General features: G+C 39.4%; 1 protein-coding gene across 12 annotated transcripts in view; it reads left to right on the top strand.

The window, feature by feature from the left end:
- Positions 1 to 15,082, top strand: part of GUCA1C (guanylate cyclase activator 1C) — a 127,847-nt gene extending 112,765 nt beyond the window's left edge. For all 12 annotated transcript variants that reach the window (XM_072024362.1, XM_072024360.1, XM_072024358.1 and 9 more), the window contains 3 exons: positions 6,609 to 6,758; positions 9,476 to 9,563; positions 12,667 to 15,082. In XM_072024362.1, the coding sequence (XP_071880463.1) occupies positions 6,609 to 6,758; positions 9,476 to 9,563; positions 12,667 to 12,797 (369 nt within the window). In that variant the 3' untranslated portion in view covers positions 12,798 to 15,082. The remainder of the gene's footprint in view (positions 1 to 6,608; positions 6,759 to 9,475; positions 9,564 to 12,666) is intronic.
- The last annotated feature ends 2,879 nt before the right edge of the window (positions 15,083 to 17,961 follow it).

Genomic DNA, 17,961 nt, shown 5'->3' with positions numbered 1-17,961 from the left:
AAATTGAGAAGGATGCTCCTAAAAGCATAGGCAGAGGCTCAAAATTAGGGGGAGGAGGAAGCTGAAACCCATCATCTGGTAGGCATTGGTGGAGGGCTAGGTCCTTGGGCGTGTGCTTTCCTTCTGTTCAGCCCTCCTGGATGCTGCTCTGCCATGCTGCAGGCTGAGTGCAGGGCCCAGCCTAGTGCCTTGGTGACATCCCTGTCTCCCTGCGTGGCCAGTAACCTTGAAGGGAAATGGAGAGTGGTGGCGGCTAGTTGCGGTAAGGAGGGAGAAGGGGAGCTGTTAATTTTGAAGAAATATAATTGTTACTCATCCTAGCATTTTGGATTTCAAACAGTTTCTCCAGGGTGGTGAACACACCTGAAAGCCTGGTATTTTCTGTCCCCAGATATCACAGGTCTCGAGCTTGACAAAGCAGAACCTTGTGTAACAGGCTGATCAATATAGCCTGGTCTCTTTATGTAACAGCGGGTATGCAGCTGTCACAAAACCACTTAACGATTTGCTGCTCCTAATTCCCTGCTTCTTTCTTAGTCCTTACCTAATAGCCTTTGCTTGCCAAGAGTTTCCCCCATGCCCCATGACAAACGCCAGCTTTGTTTACTGAGGAAATTGGTGATTCTGGCCACAGCCAGAGGGAGGCCTGGAGTCCTCTCCAAGCCCCAAACTCCATCAGACCCCAGGGACATGTCAAAGTAGTAGAGTCAGAAGTAGCTCTGTATTTCTTCAATAATCTGTATGCTGCCTTTGATGAACAGCTGAAAGTCTTCAGAAATTAGAAACACACGAACAAACAATAACAAAAAAAAAAAAAAGGCAAAGAAATTGGGGAAGATGCAATGGATCAAAATGAATCTGCCTTTAGTTTTCTGAGGATGGAGAAACCAGTACTATGAATGGTAGGGCTAGACAGAAAGGGAGGAGCACACAGGGTTAGCTATAAATTTCACACAGTTATTCTGAGCTGTTGTAATCTGTTATTTGACCTGTGCCAATATATACATAACCGCTTCTCTCTCCGTTATCAGGTTTAAATAGCAGGCTAAAAGACGGGGTGGGGAGGGAAGGTGGCTTAATGTTTTAAGCCCTTGGTTTGAAATACCTGGACAGTCTATATTTGCACACTTGTTAATCCAGATAAAGTCTGTCGAGCTATTCTCCTGCTGTCATGTTGAGTTTTAGAGATTTTTCAGGAGCAAATCTGGAAACAAGGCACCTCTTATAGACAATTAATAGAGTCTTCAGTACTCTAGGTAAGACAATGATGTTGCCGACGGAAGGAAGACCCAGACGCTCAATATGAGTGAACAGTGAACTTCAACTTTAATGGATAGCTCAGTCGTCTTTTATCTAGTTCGAACATAATCAACTCATACATATTGCAGAAACTAAGCTCAGGATTGGTTAACACTTCCCGGGCTTTTTCGTCTGGTCCTCCTTCTTTTGGCTACCTGTCCCACCTTAGGGACTTTCCCGATCGCCCAAGGGCATTGTGTCCTTGAGCCTGATTGGCTCTCAGCCAGCTGCATACGTGCCAAGGCTCATGTGAGTTGAGTACGGTGCTTCACCAGCCCATTGTCTCCCAACTGCTCAACATTCACATGTCCTGCCTCACTTAACGATTCCTCCACACAATGAGTTCACTATTAGTGGGGTTTTGTGGGGACAGAAATCATCCCTTTCTGTATGTGTAACTGTTGTGTGTGGCTGAAGAAAGCTGGCTCGCCCATGTCTGTCTCCATAGGGCTGCATCAACACTGTCAGTAAATTGTGTACAAGAGCTTCATACCCAAAATGCCCAGTTCTGGTTGTTCTGCCCAAACCCTGAGTTACTGCACTGTTTAGGATTAGCTGTGTATTCACAGCTTCCAATTCAATTATTTTTAATCTGTATCCAAATAATTTAAAGCTGTGAGAGTTTTTTAAGGACCTGTGAAGATTAACAACACTATTCTAGGAATCAAAGCATAAAGCCCTTCTCAGGCTTTCAGGGTTTGAGTACTAATAGTTGTTGCATAAGGCCGCCTTCCTTCACTGCCCTCTTCCCTCACAGAACACAGCTCTGTCCTGACTGAGTGTAAGTGGGCAGCCTCCAGCAATTGCACATAAACTGACATCCTGAAACAAAAATGTCTCACACAGAAGAAAAAAAAAAAAAAAAAAAAAAAAAAGGATAATATGGGATCATGGGATCTGATAACAGAGTAGTTTAATAACTGATGAATAATCACATTTTTATATACCATGTTGCCCTTGTCCAGATTCAGAGAAATCTCGTGTTTCTGGCACAAAGGAAGATGTCACCTGTCATTTGCTTCCTTCTAGCTAGGTTTTCAAGCTAGTTATTTTCAAACGTGGAGATGCCTCAGACCGTTCAATTTTGGGATGGTAAATCCTCAGACCTTGCCACCATTCTTTCCAGTATGTGGGCTGTATCATTCTGCTAGTCTGACCTTGACTGAAGTGAACAGAGGCCTTTCACCCTGTGGTATTCACTGTTGCTTAAAACCAATTTAGTTGCAAGTTCTTCACCTGAATCTTTTCCTTCAGAACAGATATTCACAGCTCCAGCTTGCTTTTACTTTAACCTTTTCAATATTGTGAGGCTGAGTTCAGATTTTTGGGCATTCAGCTCTTTTGTCTTCTTCTTTCTCTGGTCCTAATGTCACAGAGCTGCTTTTTACTGACCAGGAGCTGGGCAGTGGGATATGTGTCACAGTGCAAGAAGCTTCTGTTAGCAGAGTCAAGGGCTGATGGCAGGGTGAGACCGCTGACCGCCTTTATTGCCTGCATGGAAGCTTGTTCTCAAATTAGTCTGATGCTTCCAGGTCACAGGTGTGCTAAAAAGAAAGGGACAAATTTTGCTGGGTGTAATTGGTAAGATCTCCACTAAACAGAAAGTCTTGTTTCATAAAGGCCCACTTGACACAGCCTCCTGACAGTAAGTAGCTTAGCAAGCCCAAAGACATGGTTTCCAAGGCAGGTCACTCAGCTGGGTGGTTCTGTCAGGAGGCAAGGTCTGCACAGCATGTGCAGAGCATTGTGCAGGCCCTGGAAAGGGGCCGAGAAGTGAGAGAAAACTCATCCCTGTAGGGGCTGAGGGTAAATGTGGCAGCTCTGTGTTGGCAAGCAGCTAAGGCAGGATGGGCACAGGGCAGCCATTGCACAGGCAGGGCCTACACAGGGCCTGGGGACAGAGGACGGGCCAGGGCCTCAGGCGATGGCACACCTGGAGCCCAGGGAGTGGGCGTAGGGCCTGGCAGCGCAGGGCAATCCATGTGGTCCCTGAGGATTAGTGTCATGTAACCAAAAAATTCTCCTTCCAGTTTTGGAGTCTGCTTTTGTGCTTGTTTTGTGAATGAAACACTGTCACAAGGGGCTTTGGAAATGCCCATCAGTGAACTGAAAGCCTACCACAGCATCAAGGGGAACCAGCGTGCGCAACCATCATGTGGTTCAGTCTGTCCTTAAGCTTGTGGTTCTCCTGATCAAACTGGTGCAGGCTAAAAATACATTTATTCATTTATTTATTTTGAATAAATAAATGTTAAGGTAAGGAGTAAGTCTATAAGACTTACTCAGGGGCATGTAAAAGAAGTTTTGAGGGCTTTTTGTTGGCTCTCTGGCCCACTCATCAGAACCGCTTTGGGGAGATTTCCCCCATTTGGGGAGGGAGATTTTCCTGCTTTTCCACTGCACCTAGAGGATGTATCTTGTGAGCTTAACCCAGCGGACTTCGTGTATGTGGGCAGGGAAGGGAGCACAAATTCACCATCCCTCTGAATGCCAGCAGTATTGAGTAGCACGTTGCCTTTGAGGTAGGCAGGTTCCAGCTCCACACAGGCACAGACAATAAGCCCTGACATTCAACAAACTCCTTCAGTCACCCTACTCTGTCCAGTGTCCTAAAATGTGAAATAAGCAGGTTTCACTAGTGCTAACTCCTTTGAATAAAAATATTTTGAATAAGCACTTTGCAATAACACAGTGAAGCACTGGAAGTAAATTATTTCTATCTTCCAGCTGGTAAACAGCTCAGCTTATTGTGGTTTTGGTGCTTTGTTGTTGTTAGTTTTTCTTTATTACTATTTTCTTATTATTTATTTTACTATTTTTATGGTGTCCCTTTGCTTGTGATTGAGTGACATCCTAATGAGCAGCAGATACTTTACCATGTGTGCTGCACAGCATGAAACTTTACAGAGCCTGGAGACACATGAGGAGATACCTAGGCATTTGTATTGTGAATAGTTATAGAGCAGCAGATGGGTAAATCAGCACTGCAGTATTCTTTTAATAACATCATAATACATTTATTGTACTATTAATTGTACTTGAAGAATGAGGGGATTATCTTCATAGGTTATTGTTATGATTTTTTCCATTATTTAATGCACTATACTAAGGCTTCTCTATGCCACTGTAAAAAATGCAGTATTTTTCTTTCTTTGAAAAAGCTCTGGATATGTGTATCATGATTTCTATAGCTTTCATATCACATACATTATAGGCAGAAAATATTTATGTTTTTTGATGGAGAAAGGAAAAACAGCATGGTTCCATACCATGTAGGTAAGCATGTTGGCCTTCTCAGTATTCATATTTCTGGAGCAGTGGCTGCTGAGGTTAACACGTTGCTGGTGGTCTTTGTGTGTCTACAGCGATATGTGTCTGGGGCTTTCCTAGTTACCACAGGGTCTCTCAGATGTGTTTCAGAGATTGGTTGTTTGTCTTTTACCTTGGTCCTCAGTCTCTTCCCGCTTGGGACAGGCCAAATAATCCACCAGATAAGAGTTCATACTACAAAACATTAAGCTGATTTTTACATTTTCCAAACTTCTGGTATTCTGTTGCTGGTCAGAGCAATGGAAATAAAACAAGGACATAAGAAGAAAGCAAACAAAATACAGTTTTCCAAAACCCAGAGTGAAATATAAGGGAGGAAAAAAAATAAAATAAAAAAAAAAATTAATCTAGTCACAGACATGAAGAAAGCCTAAAACTAATCTGTAGTTTCAGTAAGTAGTATGAAATTCAATGAAGAAGCAGCAATGTGAAACGCATGTAACCGCTTTCTTAATAGATCTGTAAAATTAGGGGGTGGAAATGTAAAATATCTGATGAGATGTTTCTTGAAATAATATTTCCAAAAATAAAATCCAAGTTGGTGTGCCAGAAAGAAGCATAAAGTTTGTGGTACATAATGTGCCATTTTTTGGCAAAGTATCTGCTTGTAATACTGGGCCTAATCTTGCTGGAAAGCTACATGCAGTTACTGTCAGATTTCATTTCATCCCAAACTGCAGTTGAGGGGTATCTTTGGCTTCACTGAATTTACTGTAATTAAAATTACAGTAAATCCAGCAACGATGGCAGAACCTGCACAGAAAGTCTGTGAAACCATAAGTCAGCCTGCACAAGATATGCATACACAATTTCTGCCTCTACACTGGATCCAGTGTGTTGGATTGGATTTTCCTCTTAGGTGCTACTGCTTTGTACAGAACAACTTTGCACCAAAATGGAAACAAGCACTACAAGTATGGCAATGAGTCACACCATGCCTTTACGAGACTTCTTTTCCTTTGTTCTAATAAAGTCAGGAGGACACATTAATGCTGATGTATGACAATAAAAATAAGTAACATGCTAAACCTAGTAGATACTCATCCAATCACCTAAGTCACAGGCCATCTGAAGCTGATGACAGCCTTTCCAAGGTTTTCCAAGTGTTTGGATTCTGACCAATATAAAGATCACAAGATTAAATTTACCAGCTGCTAATTCTTTTTATATGCACATAAGAAACAGTTGGAGCAAGTACTTTCCAAATTCAGCAACTGTTCTTCCATCCTCACCGCTTTTTTACAGAAACAGAGGAAATGTTACAGTAGTTTAGACCACCTGACCATGGAGTCCTGTCCATCAGTAGCTTCAGAGAAGGAAGCAGAAAATAAGGAATTAAGTCAATCTCAAATGTTCCTTCCCTATGTATATCCCCCAGTCCTCACTATTTACATGTATAAACTAGCTTATGACCTGAAGGCTTTATATCCCATGAAAAATGTATCAGTCAGAGAGACCTGATGTGGTTTATATGGATAAACCACAGTATCTGGAGCTCATGGCAGGTTACCGGTTACCATGCACAATTCTTATTGCATTATCTCACAGATAAATAACACCTGGAGCATCTCTGTTGCACTGGAAAATGTCCAAATTTCTGCAGCAATTATATGAAGATAAACAGCTCCACTGCAGAAATCTCAACAGTACCAAACTGGATATCCCAGACTCTCCTTTTTTGCATGTAGAAGCCTACCACAAACTTGTTTTTCTTCTCTTCAAACAATGTCAATAGAAATTGCTCTGAATTGATTTGCTTCCCCTGCAGCTTTCAGGAAAGAACAAAACTATCTGAGCTAACACTTCATACAGTGCTTCCAGTTGAGCTCATCCTTGTTAAAGACCACAGGATATTCCTACGTTAAGGTGCTTTATAAATCAGCTTGTATATTGAATTCAATGACCTGTTTCTGTGAAATTGCTAGAATGAACAGAAAGTGAACATTATTAAATGGAGGTTTTCTCTCTTTCTCTCTTAGGATGGATTTATAGACTTCTTGGAGTTCATAGCTGCAATAAATTTGGTTATACGAGGGAAAATTGACCAAAAATTGAAATGGTATTTTAAGCTATATGACGCTGATGGAAATGGATGTATCGACAAAAAAGAACTATTAAGCATATTCACGGTAAGCGAATTATGACCAATCATAATTGCATTTGGCATAGCGCGTTATCTCTGAAACATTAGTTGAAACATCACGTGTTGTATTTTACCTAATGCTTTGCAGTCATAAAAGCAGAACTGTTCTGGCTAGTGACACTCTTGTCATTGGTTTCTTGCTTTCTGAAATAAACGTATCTAAGTAGTATTTTACTTTACACCATAATTCTCTATATATGCTGATTTACTGAAAGTGAAAAACTGTAGAAACAGGAGAAACATTATTGAGATAAACTGTGTAAGAAGGCAGGGTAGAGCTGAAGTAGCATAATGAATAAAACAGCTGTTTGCAAGCATTTGTGCCAGTTTGTTGTGGAAAAATGGCTTCTCAAACTGAACTTTCTGCACAAAAAAAAAAAATATAGATGTTGTCAAAATATTCAAATATTTTCATTCGTTTTGAAAGGCTTTTAGATTTGTTTACTACAAATGCCATTACTGTTTTTTTTAAATTAACTTGGGAAAAGTTAATTTTATCATTAAATCCTGCACAGACATTTTGATACAAATATTGTAGATTTTTTTCCTGAAAATGGGTGTATTTCAAGCCCACAAACCAAAGCAGTGTAATTCTTTCCGCATAATGATTTCCATATTTTTCAACTTGCTCTGGTGAGCTAATATTTTGTACTTCAGTAGCTGCTTTCAACCAAAAGATATTATAGGGTTCCTTGCAAATATGAATGACTTGTAATACTTCTTTCTAAATGTACTGAACTTGTTACAGATCAAGGTTTTGCTGCAGGGAGCATAAAATCTAAATAGGGATTTAATGTCATAATAAACAAGGAAAGTAGTTTTCCAAGATTCTGTCTTGCTGCTGGTGCCTGGCTAGTCATTGTTAGAGACTTTCAAGAGCTGCTGCCTCAAATGAAAGGAACCAGAGCTAGATTAGCCATGTGGTCAAACAAATTAAGTTGATGCATCTCCTTCTAAAGAATGGCTTGCTAAATGCAGAAGGAGAGGCCTAGCACAGCCCACATTTCTCCTCATTTAAGACTGATGTCATCTTTCTGTTGTTGCAAGTCTCCATCATTTTCTACTTGAAGGCATTGATGCAGCTGCCTTTGTCTTGGACTCTATCCAAAAAGGGAATTAAAAACATTTTAATGTAAAGATTTCTTTTTTAGCTTAGCTGGTTTTAAAACTTCCACTTCTCTTTTGGAGTAAGAGAACTTTAACTTAAACCTGTACAAGTCATTTGACTTACGCTAGATAAAAACAGATGAAACTCTAAAAAAAAATAAAAATCTGGCTCACAGCCAGTGAGGGCTCTAATTACACTGAGCGTCAGTAATCAAGGATTTATCCAAAAAGATATATCAGATCCGAGACTTTAATATAAATCAAATAAGTCCTATTAAAACTTCATCTGTCCCTACAGCTATACAAGCTTTGGACCAGCAGATCATTTTAAGCCATCAAAATTTTTGCCAGAGCACTAGGCACCCTGTCAGTGCTTTTTTAACAGCCCGGATAATTTATTTTGTTATTTAGGGGGATTTTGTGGGAGTCAGTGATTCAAGTACTTCAGGAAGCACTGCTTTCCTCTTAGTGCTGCAACAAATTTAACTTTGATGGAGGTATAGCCTTTTGAAGGCTGCATCGGGGTCAGGTATACAAAATACCAAAAGTATCCGTAGTATGATTGAGTAATACAAACAAGTTTATGTACCTACATTTTCTAAAATTCTTGCTGCCTTTAGGAACTCTGTGCAAAGTATGGTAAGACAGTGATGGTTAGGAATTGGCCAGCAGTGCTGAATGTGTTTAGCTTACATTTTAATTCTACATAATGAGTTCTAAAATAGTATATAAAATAATATGGTGAATTACCCTACACAACACCATTCATCTCATGATAATTAGATGTTTAAAAACAAAACACTACAGTGTGCCCATTATATAGCATAAACGCATGTTTATACATAGATATGTATCTATTTTCTCAATCACTAAATGTGATACTGATTCTGAGTCCAACTCTGTAAACATATTTGTTGCATATTGGCCACCAGTTATTAACATATAGGCTCCTTCTTTATTGGCCAGAATGATCACCGTAATGCAAAAATGATTGTCTCAGTGAATGGGACACAGTCTTGCAAAGGTATTCATTTATACCTTTACTCCAAATATTGGATACCGTTGCCACAGAAAAAGCAGGGGGGGGAGATTACTTTTCTAAACTTCTTTGGAGAACAAGTAAATTCTGCCAACTTTCAGGACTGCCGGTCTAACTTTATTTGTGATTACTAAGTTAAACATTTTTTAATAGAAAAATGACTTAGGCTTTCTCATCGTGTGCTTTCAGCTGTGAAAAATAATACTATATTTAAATCACACAGAGCATAGGGCACTCTCTCAACACACAGAACTCTAGGGTGAGATAAAAATGCTGGTGTGGAATCTAAAGTGTATTGCAGAATAGAGGTGCCACATGGTTTCAGAAGACCTTCAGAGATATGTAAATGAGGTCTGTAATCTTCAGGCGGTGTTATGTTAATTAAATTTCCAATCCTCATTACTGAAGATTTACTTGAAATAGCTATTTATTTAGCGATTTTGAAAGGGTTGGTGAGCTAAAGAGCTGCATCCCAATTACTGAGGTTGCCAGTGTATTGTTTTCAAAACTTGAAGGGAAAAAAAGTCTGAAAGAACTTTCTGCATTTCTGTCTTCAGGCTATCCAGGCTATTAATGGGCACACCAACATGTCCGCTGAAGAATTCACAAACATGATATTTCAGAAGATAGATGTGAACAATGATGGTAAGAATCTAGGTTTTCTTTATAATGGCAGGATATTTTTCCCCACGAGAGAGTGTAGGATAAGGAGGGGAGTTGAACATATTACTGAAGAACTGTCTGTTTTAGATAAACTGAAAACCTGTCTGTTCTTCTTTATCTATACTCATCCAAATTTACAGTACTGCCTCTGTTAACCTGGCACAGGAATTACATGCAGTAGTGGCTAAAACACAAAGGTCTTGCACTGTTCATCTGAAATGACAGTGCTCTGGTTGCACAGCAAAATGAAGGTATTTTTTCATTATATCCACAATGGCTTAATCTACTTAAACTGAACAAGAAAACCAACTAAGATGCATAGTTGCACATGCCCTATCATGTTTGAAAGACTGGACAGCGTAGTGGATGTCTCTTGAAGTCTGAATGTTAACACATGCTATTGTTTTTTCTCAGGAGAACTGGATTAAGCCAATTGGACTTACAATTGGAAACTAAGACTTCAATTCACTGCTTTGGAATTATTTCTAGTAAAAACAACTTGTCACACATTAATGTCTTCCCTCCTATTCCTAACCATGAATATGCTCCTTCTACTGGCAACCACTGTAGTAATTGACAAATTAGAAATGTTAGGAAAGCATTGCAGAGCAAGATCAGATCCCAGCCAAGAATTTGTGGTTGTTTTTTTTTGTTTGTTTGTTTTTTGAGGTCTCATTTGGTGTATTCAAGTTATTTTTAAGGAAGCTGTTTGCAATATCTAATCAGAACATAAATAGTGATCTTGTGATGCATATGAATAACTGGTAGAACATTTTTCTCACCTGTTTCACCCATTTTTAGGGTGAAGGCAAATTACAGACTCCAAACAACACAGTCATATTCTAGAATGTAACCACAATACTATGATACTTTTTACTTTGACCCCTGCTTTGATCATATGTTTACTTCCAAGTAATAGTTGTATCTGAGCTAGACCATCAGCTAAAAAATAACTTGTGTCTTCAATATTAGCAATGAGATGCCAGAACATGAATTATTCAGAATCTTCTTCATAATACTCCCCTTTCAAACTGCTTTCCATAACTAGATACTTTTTTTAAATAGCTGCAAAGCAGCAGGACTAACTCAGGCTGAGAAATGGGACATATTTTTCTAAGTTTATCTTAAGCTACGCTGCCTCCTTGTAGCTGCTTATTAAAAATAAAATAAAATAAATAAATAAAAGTAAATAGACAAATAAGATGTGATGGCCTTCCTCACATTAAAGTACAAGAAATAATCTCGTGGCAGCAGGGAGCAATCCCTAAAACAAATCTCCTGATGGCCTTGCAATTTATTTTCATTACTTGAAGGAAATTTCAGGCTCATCACAGTCCCAGTGAGCCTGGATATGCTAGCATAACTTCATCTCACTGGTAACTGCAGTGTTCTTTGTGCACTTGCATTCTGATATTGTTAATTTGAAATATATAGCCCTGGGATCAAAGGAGGGAAGTCAAGACCTGCTCAAGGGAATGGACAGACCATGAAACAGACAGTCTAGTTCTGGTGACTGAAACCTGCATAAGCAGGAAAGCGATGCAGCAGGTCCCTCTGACGAGTCCAGGAACCCTATTCATACATTCCAGTCAGTCAGAGATGACATAGAGTGGAGGAGATGGGGAGTAAGAGGAATATGTAGAGCAGGGGAGATCTGAGGAAGTGAGTGGCCGAGTAGCAAAGCGGAAGGATGCAGACAAGTGTGCAGAGACAGCACCTTCTGGCTCCACTCCTGGGATTATATGAGGGCACTGAGGTTGATAGGGGAGGAGTGAAAATCCTCAGGACACTGTACATCAACCACTGGGGAGGGTCTTACTCCTCTCGCTGCAGCCTGAGAGCCAGGACTTGTGTCAGAGGGGCTCCTTTCACTTAGTGTGTATGTGAGCCTGCTCACAGTCCAGTGGGGACTATATGACAAAAGACGAAGCAGCCTTTATTGCCAATGGGTCATTTTCAAATTCTTCACGTGCTGATTGTTTTTGGTTTTCAGTCAGGTTAAATTTCCAAACTTGCCATGAACAGAAACCAAAACAGAAACAAAACAAAACAAAAACAAAACAAAACAAACAAACAAACAAAAAAAAAAAAACTGCAGGTACTGCTTGAATCTGAAAATAGCTGAAATTCATCTACCTAAGCATTTACCAGAAGTGCATGTGATTTACATTGCTGGGCCCCAGAATGCAGGGGCCCTACGTCATCCAGCAAGTTTCTTTTTGCCTGGCCTCTTTCAATTTCTTATTTCAGTAAAAAATCATTCATTTTTATGATTTTAATAAAAAAACTTTAGAGGAAAGAATCACTCTTCCTCTTAAACTAAGGCCTGTTTCCCCTTTCAAATAAAAACAATATCACTGGAATAATTTCTAGCCAGAGAATCGTGTACACTCCAGTGTACTTTCCAGCAGACAGATCGCTGCCAGGGAAGTAAGCAGGAGAAGAAGAAGAATATTAAATGGTATTCCTGTTCCTGCAAAAAGGAGGTTGTCTTGAAATTTCCAAAGTATTACCTGAATTTAGAATGAGTACAAAAAAATCACACACTCCCCAAAAAAACTTTAACATCACGACCATTTCAGTAGTTTGGAAGAATTTCTCTAATCAAACCGCTTAACTGTTTTTTTTTTCATCATCTTATCCTGGCTCTAAAAAATCCTTGTAGTCAACACAGGGGATGTGCTTGGTAATCCTCAGCAAATCATTCCCTAATCTCTGTTAAAACCACCTATAAACTAAACTCCGGTTAGCTTGGTAAGAATAGCTCCATGCAGCTGAATTATGCCAGAATGAACCCTTAATTAGAACCCCACACACCTGTCATTGAAGATGCTAAACAATATATTTGTCTTAGACTTCTGTGAAAGTGGTATTTGATCTGTTTAATAAAGAAAAGTGAACATGAGTTCTAAGATCTAATGCAAAATGGGAAAACATATGACAATATTCTTCCTGCATTTGCATATCAGCAGAGAAGTACAGGGAATCTTCTTGGGGGATGCAACCTGGCATGATTGGCCTCGTGTTGGGTTGAGAGTGATTGTAGCATTCCTTGGTTCCTAAAGAGTATATGATTTCCTTTTAGGGGAATTGACTTTAGAAGAGTTTATCACCGGTGTGGAAAGAGACGGGGACCTAATGGAATTGATTACAAAAAGTTTCGACCTTTCCAACGTACTCAAAGTCATACAGAGCGGCAGGCGGCACAGCATCTGAAGGATTCAGTGATGGATGTAGCATCTGTTGTCATTGTTTCAAGGAAGATAACATTTGATATATTCAGAGAGCTTGATGTTGTCAAAACCAGCCCAGACAATACCAATCACTCAGCTCCAGGAATAATTCTCCCTCAGAATTTTCACTCTTGACTCCACATCTCTCCTCTTCTTTATTCTGTCTCTCGCGAAGGACTGTGGCAGCTACAGAACACAAACCTTTGCCCACATACATGTATAATAGAAAGGATGTTTGATGCAGTACAAATAACTTGTTTGGTCTCTATGAACACTGTTCAGAATAATAAAACAGTGACAATATCACAAAATGCAACCTTTCTAGAGAACAGGGATTTATTTATTTATTTTAAGTACAGGTTCTTTAATCTGCTATCTAAAATGTGGCAATAAACATCTAGGTAAGATTGGCTCCTATCAGGATCAATTAAGAACAAAGCCTGGCTTGAATTAACTTAACACTTAATCTAATCAGTGCTCAAAATTGGACTAGATTTTCTGGGAAACACCTTGGTCAGCTCAATATTCCAGAGAGGTACATCCTCTTTAACAAACCATCTACCACTCTTGATTTCATTACATCTGTATAATAAAATAACATGATGTTTTGATGTTTTTCACAAGGTCCAGCTACTGTTCTTTCAAATTAACTTTTATAGAAGCACTGGAATAAAATTCTGTTATCTTTGTAGAGTAGCATTAGAAGTTCAAAGAATGTTTAAAACACATCATTTTGTAAGCACTGGAATGAATATCATCTGGTTTCCCAGAGATGTGTCCTTTGGCTTGTATGTCCTCCTTTGCAAAACAGTTCCTCACTGGGCTCTTTGCCACAGCTTCACGAGACAAAAGGTAAGATGTATGATGACTAGTTCATGCTGATGGGACTGCTGGCTTCTGCCAAACAGACTGTTTAGCAGCTGAATTCTTCCTGCCTTCCCCTCTCAGGGAGTACTACGGTATTTTTGTCCTGCCCAGATACCTGGGCGAAAGCTTTTAGCAATTTAGTCTCTTTGAGACTTCTACCTTCTTTCAAACTGGGTTGCAGTCATCTCTGAATGTGGTAGCTGTTAGGAGTACAGAGAAGGGATTCACAGATGGCATGCATGATCACATATGTCTCATTTTTTTAGGAAACCAAGCTAAAAACAACTCAACCTTACTTTCTAACAAACAAGATTAATTCTTTGAGCTGAAATGTAACTGTATGAGTTTTCTGAAAAGGGAAAATCATGGCTCTCTCCGGTTCTGTTGTGATGGATTCTCTCTCAAGTCTGCAACCAGTTCTATCAAGTCATTATGTTAAGTTGTAAGAATAAGTTCTCCTTGGCTGGCAGTGCCCTGAAGGCAACACACTAATACTAGATGCTGTTAGAAACATCAGCTTAATGCAAAATCATTTGTGCATGGGTAGGTGCAGGTTGAAGGAAACACTTATTAAGACTTAAATATGAAAAAGTTTTGCTTTTTTTTTTCCTAAGTCACTACAAGTCTGTGTCCATTTAACACAGAAATGTGCTCCATCATCTGCAATTATTATCCCAGGTTCTGGTTTGATCAATGGAATATACTAAAAGTATGCAACAAGCATCACTTGACATTATAAACAGCTCTGACATTATAGTTCTGACATTTGAATCTTTTATATCCTTTCCCAAAAAAGAGAATGATGTATGAGATTGCTGTTGGGTTCGAACTTTAAGTTCTTGTATTTATTCATCATTGACACATTAATATCTCACTGTCAGTATCAGTTTTCTCACGCTTAGACTTCAGAAAATCACTTTTCTTTATTTACTGTTTTACATTTAGATTCTGTGAGGATGGTGGTCTTCAGAACTGGCTCTAAAATATTTAAAATAAAGTGGTCCAATCTAAGCAACTTGGGTATACAGAAACAGCTGGGTTTTGGGTTGTTGCTTTTAAAATAATGAAGGTTCTGACTTTGAAACTTGACTGCTGTCTACATATATTGGTCTCTCTCTCTTTTTCTCTTTCAATAAATGGATCTTAAAAGAGAGTATTTCCATTTAAATTTGCCTAATTGTTCAGTGCACCTGTAATTATATGATGGGAGTTACCAAATCAAGGGGAGTGTTTTCTATTAAAAACTAATGTATGTAAGGAAGTTCTTAGCCTTTGTGTGTGTGTGTGTGAAACTAAAGTTTAAAGGAGTACCTGACATGCTCACTTTATACACTTCAATACACAATTCTTTAGCAGAAATCTATATAATTAATAAAAAGTACCTTTTCTGCTTAATGTAAACATTGTGGCACATTTCCTTAAATATTTACCCACAATAATTCCACACATTTTCAGGGCTGTTCATAAGATTTTATCTAGGTTTGTGTAAGTTTCCTTTAATGACTTAAGCACTGTTCAATATAAGGTCCTTGAGATAAATGCATTACTGTCACAATTTTCTACTGATCTCAGTCTTTTAAACTTGTCAGGTGTTGATTGAGTGTATCAGTGAAATCAGGTGGCACGTGCAAAGCCTGTCTAATCTGACTCCCCAGAGTCTTGTTCTGAAACAACCTGAAGCTGCAGCTCATCACAGCACAGGTGCTTTGTAGTAAAGAAGGAATATTGTAAGCTGACCTGTCTGTTCAAATGCTTATTGCTGATTTAATAGACAGCAGAAAAGGAAAAAGCAAGCCAAATGTTAGCTCATGTTACATTTACCCCTTAGCAAATATGTAAGTGGTTAAGGGGTAGTGATGAGCCACTGAACTTTTGCTACAAAACCCTGCATGGGAGGAAAAAGAATTAAAAAAACAACCCACATTATAGCATATGCTCTCAAAAAATGTCTCTGTCAGCAAGACTGATGCAGATGCCAGCTGTTAAAGTCTGGAGAAGCTGGGCTGCCTATATCATCAACACAGGAGGGTAGGTTTTAGTTAGGATAAATGCGCCCTGAGAGTAGCTAATCGTTTTGTCACCGTATTCACCTTGGAAAGAACCACAGGTTTCAAATTCACTCTGTGCAGCTGGGTGAGCTTAGCCAATCAACAGGGTAATTGGTAGTTTCTCTTCTAATATAAGCTCTTTTTCTGTTAAGAAATCCTTTTGACATTATGCTCTTTTTATTGCATCCAAACAGCTAAAGGTAATTAGAGTGACAGTTCTCTTTTTCAAACAATTCATAATTGTCCTAACATTATCTCCTTTTCTATTCTGGTAGCTTAATATGCTAGAAAAATAAATAGGCACTTTTTCTTCTGAGAATCTGGGAATTCAAAGCGACAAGAAAATTACCTTTTCTTATAGATATGCAATTGCTTAAGCATTAACAGGCATGATTAAGCCTTATGCCATAGTTATGCATCCCTGACAAAGTGGGAGGAAAGCTTGCTGTGGTGTGGAGAAGATATCATAGCCGCATTTGATTTTTGACCTTACGTAAGATTAGCTCTATCATGTAGAGCATAACGGTTAAACACTCAAGCCTCAGGTTCCCTGTGTGCTAGGACATATGTCCACTTATTTGAAGAAACTGCCTCGGTATCTACAAAAAGTCTTGAGGGGTTAAAGAAACTACTGAGGAAATCAAGGAGGGCTATTTAAATATCATTTTTAAACATTCTGTTAAATATAGAGGAATATTCCTAAAGTTGGAGACATGTAGCTTTTCATTGTACTTTTTTTTTTTTTGACAGGCCTTTATTAGAAATCTTAGGGAGAAAGTAGCTCAATGACATGTTTTTTAATGTGGTAAAATGTAGCTGTTGGATGGAACAGGCTCTTTTCTCCAGTCCCTGCCCAACTGTTTGCATCATTAACATTTCTACACTAACAATGAAGCTTTGGTGAACCCTTGCTTTGGTCTCCAGTGACCTGACAACTTCTTAACTAAAGATCAGGAAAAGAGCCATGGTTTGGCTGGTATGTGTAGCAGGCAGGGACCCTTTTACTTCTACATTATAACTGGGACGCTGAGCAGAGGACAAACCTCTGGCTCATGACTCTGAAGACAGAAGGATTGATTTGAAAGGTGATGTCATGCACTGATTTTTGCCTACAACAGCCTTGTGAGAGAAGATACAGCCATCAAAGGTAACTTATTTGACAAAATTTTTTAAGTGTTTTCCTGTATCTCCACTTAGCTTCTATTTCCCCTTTCTCTGCAGTAGAGCTGGGAGAGAATTTAAGACTGTTAACCACAGAGTTGTTACTATGCCTATAATCAAAACTGTAATGAAATACTGTCTTTTGAGTGGTAAAATCATCAAACTCAATTGCTTCCAGTTTGAAGTTCCAGTTACTTTAAATAAGGTCTGAGGTTCTTTTCTCATTTAAAGCTGTACAATTTACCAAAAAAAAAAAAAAAACAAAAACAAAAACAACAACAAAAAAAAAACTATGTCCCCTCACAAAATAATGGAGAGGCTGGGAGGGCAGAAGAGAGGGAGGCACAGAACAACCTAGAAGACCATGGGGAAAACAAGCAGAGAAGGAAAGCTGAAGAGGTAGAAAAAGCAGAGGTCAGCAGGCCCCGTGAAGGAACACCAAGGTGTTATAACCTTGTCTCATAAGGAGCATGCTGTAGAGAAATAGCCAAATGTTAGAGTATGGAAAAGAAAAGAGTCAGGCTGTTAAGAACCATTTTCATGTTTTATTTGTTCTGTGCTTCAGGCCCTTCCCTTCACCAGGCCTTGCCATGCATGAGGCTGAACAGGGCAAGACGAGGCCCACTTCCAGCACTTTCTTGCCCGCTGTTTTTTGTTGTTTTAGTTTTTACAGAGCACTTTCATGCTCCCACAGCCTCCTCATCCAGACCCTTACTCTGTAACAATCCCCGACAGGGCGCTCTGCCTGCCCCTCAGTGCAATAGCCAGCTGCCCAATTCACCATGGGCGTGCCGAAACGGCAAACCAGAGCTGCTATACACAGCGGGCAAAACGTGAAGTGCAGACGCAGCTTCTGACCTAGGCTGCATTTCCAGTTCACTAAAACTGTTGGTGTGATGTGGTAAAAGGCCAATATTTAAACATATCAAGTGCCATTTGTGGTGCAGGAGAAGCCTTTTTTATTCAACCAGTTTATTCAGGTCTCCCCAGGGCGGCAGGGCCTGGTTGTGAGGCCCTGCCCCTCCACCCACCATCAGGGAGCAGCCTGTAGGCAACACCATGCAGAATATA

Source organism: Anas platyrhynchos, chromosome 1, assembly GCF_047663525.1.
Source record: "Anas platyrhynchos isolate ZD024472 breed Pekin duck chromosome 1, IASCAAS_PekinDuck_T2T, whole genome shotgun sequence".
In the NCBI taxonomy this organism is placed as follows: Eukaryota; Metazoa; Chordata; class Aves; order Anseriformes; family Anatidae; genus Anas; species Anas platyrhynchos.
This window is presented reverse-complemented; position numbering and strand designations above follow the sequence as displayed.